Here is a 2500-nt window from a genome sequence, read left to right on the forward strand (position 1 = left end):
TAAATACATTATATAAACAAATGAATAAAAATCTTACCTCCAAGTGTGATGACAGCCGTGCCGAGGGCGGACGAGTGAATGCCCTCAACCCTGCACTGGTACACTCCCACGTCCTCAGAGGCCACGCTCTCGAGCTCCAAGACCCGCGGGCTGGAGAGCCTCACGCGGTGGCTAGGTCGGATGGGCGCTCCGTCCTTCAGCCACGTGACCGAGGTAATGGGACCTCCTGAAGGGGAGAGAAATAGGCGAAGGAGTCTCTGGGAGTGGTCTTCAAGAGTTATTATTTATTATATATATTTTTTGTGTTTTAACGTCATAAATTCCTCCTATAGGAGGGCTAGGACGGTGCCTCTTACAGAGGATTTTGTAGTGCGGAATTTAATGAACAAAACCCTTGGTTCAACTTCGCCGGTGGCAGGATTCGAACTCCCACCCCTTCGACCTTTGCCGCCAGTGACGACGCTCTAATTCGCTCAGCCAGCGAGCTTCCTAGTCTTTAGGGTCGTTGATATAGAGAACCCTCTTTTTTTTTTAACTTTAAGGAATTTTGAAGGGTGATATTTTTTTTTTTGCTACTTTTCTTTAAGAAATTTTGAAAGATGTAAACTTTTTTTCAGGAGTGCTTTGAGAGATAAAATTTTTAATCTGGCTTTTTTTTTATTTGTTTCATTATTATTATTATTATCATTATTATTATTGTTATTATTATTGTTATTATTATTATCATTATATCATTATCATTATTCTTTTTATTATTGTTATTATTATTATTATTATTATTATTACTATTATCATTGCTATCATATCATTATTATCTTATTTTGTGTTATTTCTTTCTTCAAGACAAGCCTATTGTTCTTCAGTACTTTTGAGAAAAAAACAATATAATTTTTCATTATCTTTTTAGTCTTTCCTTTAAGAAAATTTAAAATACGAGGTAAACCTTTTGTTCTTCAGAAGTACATTGAGAAAATTAGATTCCGAAATTCATTAACCTGAAGATTTTTTCTTATCTTCTTCAAGAAATTTCGAAAGTCAAGGGTACATCTCTGGTCCCTCAGGAGTGCTACGCGACTTTTTTTTTTTTTTTTTTTTTTTTTTTTAGAGAGAGAGAGAGGGAGAGAGAGAGACTGTGAGACTTACCTGCCACGACACAGGTGAGAGACGACCTGTCTCCAAAATCGACGACGAGATTAGGCGGGGTCACTCTCGCTGACAGAGGGGAGACGATCTCCAACTGCATCTGAGGTCATAAAATTGAACAGAATGAGGGGAGACTTCAAATGAGAGGAGACGGGAGAGAGATCGAAACTGAGAGAGGGGAGGAAGGGTGTTGGTATCAAGGGTTGGAGAGAGAGAGAGAGAGAGAGAGAGAGAGAGAGAGAGAGAGAGAGAGAGAGAGAGAGAGAGAGAGAGAGAGAGAGAGAGAGAGAGAGAGAGAGAGAGAGAGGGAAGGAAAGAGATAGTGTCTAAGACTGAGAGAGGGGAGGAGGGGGTCAGTAACCAGGGTTAGTGGGAGCGAAGGAAGGGGAGAGAGAGGGGGAGAGAGAGAGAGAGAGAGAGAGAGAGAGAGAGAGAGAGAGAGAGAGAGAGAGAGAGTCCAAGACTGAGGGAGGGGAGGAGGGGGGTCAGTAACAAGGGTTAGTGGGAGCGAGGGAGGGAGGGAGCGAGAGAGAGAGAGAGAGAGAGAGAGAGAGAGAGAGAGTCCAAGACTGAGGGAGGGGAGGAGGGGGGTCAGTAACAAGGGTTGGGGAGAAGGGGAGGGAGGGAGGGAGGGGAGGGGAGGGAAGAGAAAAGGAGGGAGGGGAGAGGAGGGGAAGGGGTGAGAAGGGGAAGGGAGGGGAGGGAGCTTAGGTGAGAAGGGGGGGATTTTAAGAGGGAGGGAGGGGAGACCAGTGTAAATTCAAAATGAGGGGAGGAATAGATGAGGGGAAGAGGTGGGGAAGGGAGGGGAGAGGAAAGGAGAAAGGAATGGGGGAGGGGGAAGAGAGGGAAGGGAAATGAGGGGAAAGGGGAGAGATCAAGGAAAAGGGGAGACAAAGGTAATTTATGGGTGTATATATATATATATATATATATATATATACACATATATACATATATATATTATATGTATGTATATATATATATATATATATATATATATATATATATATACACATATATACATATATATAAATCTGCTTACGTTTGAGTGGGCGGGGTTTATCTAGATGACGTCACGTCGCTCTGTCTGGATGATCTAACAATTACAGGACGTGAAACTTGTGACATCATGTCGATTTTGAAGATATTAAAAATCGAGTAAACTGAATATATATACATATATATATATATATATACTGTATATATATATATATATATATATATATATATATATATATATATGGTAGGTATAAGGACCGTTGCCATTCATTGTTGGGCTGAGGAATTTCTTTAAGTAAAATTAAATAATAGCAACGACTGTTATTATTATCAACGTGGATGGGTATTTAAATGA

General features: G+C 40.8%; 1 protein-coding gene across 7 annotated transcripts in view; it reads right to left on the reverse strand.

The window, feature by feature from the left end:
• The window catches only part of LOC143041449 (cell adhesion molecule Dscam2-like), a 201915-nt gene that overhangs the window by 116323 nt on the left and 83092 nt on the right, over positions 1–2500 (reverse strand). For all 7 annotated transcript variants that reach the window (XR_012967806.1, XR_012967807.1, XM_076213335.1 and 4 more), the window contains exons 7-8: positions 1144–1243; positions 38–226 (exon numbers count right to left, since the gene is read on the reverse strand). Coding sequence is in view for 5 of the 7 variants with exons in the window: in XM_076213335.1 (XP_076069450.1) it covers positions 38–226; positions 1144–1243 (289 nt within the window). In the remaining 2 variants the exon portion in view is untranslated. The remainder of the gene's footprint in view (positions 1–37; positions 227–1143; positions 1244–2500) is intronic.

This window comes from Oratosquilla oratoria, chromosome 31 (assembly GCF_046742065.1).
Source record: "Oratosquilla oratoria isolate Oo_2021 chromosome 31, ASM4674206v1, whole genome shotgun sequence".
Classification (NCBI taxonomy): domain Eukaryota; kingdom Metazoa; phylum Arthropoda; class Malacostraca; order Stomatopoda; family Squillidae; genus Oratosquilla; species Oratosquilla oratoria.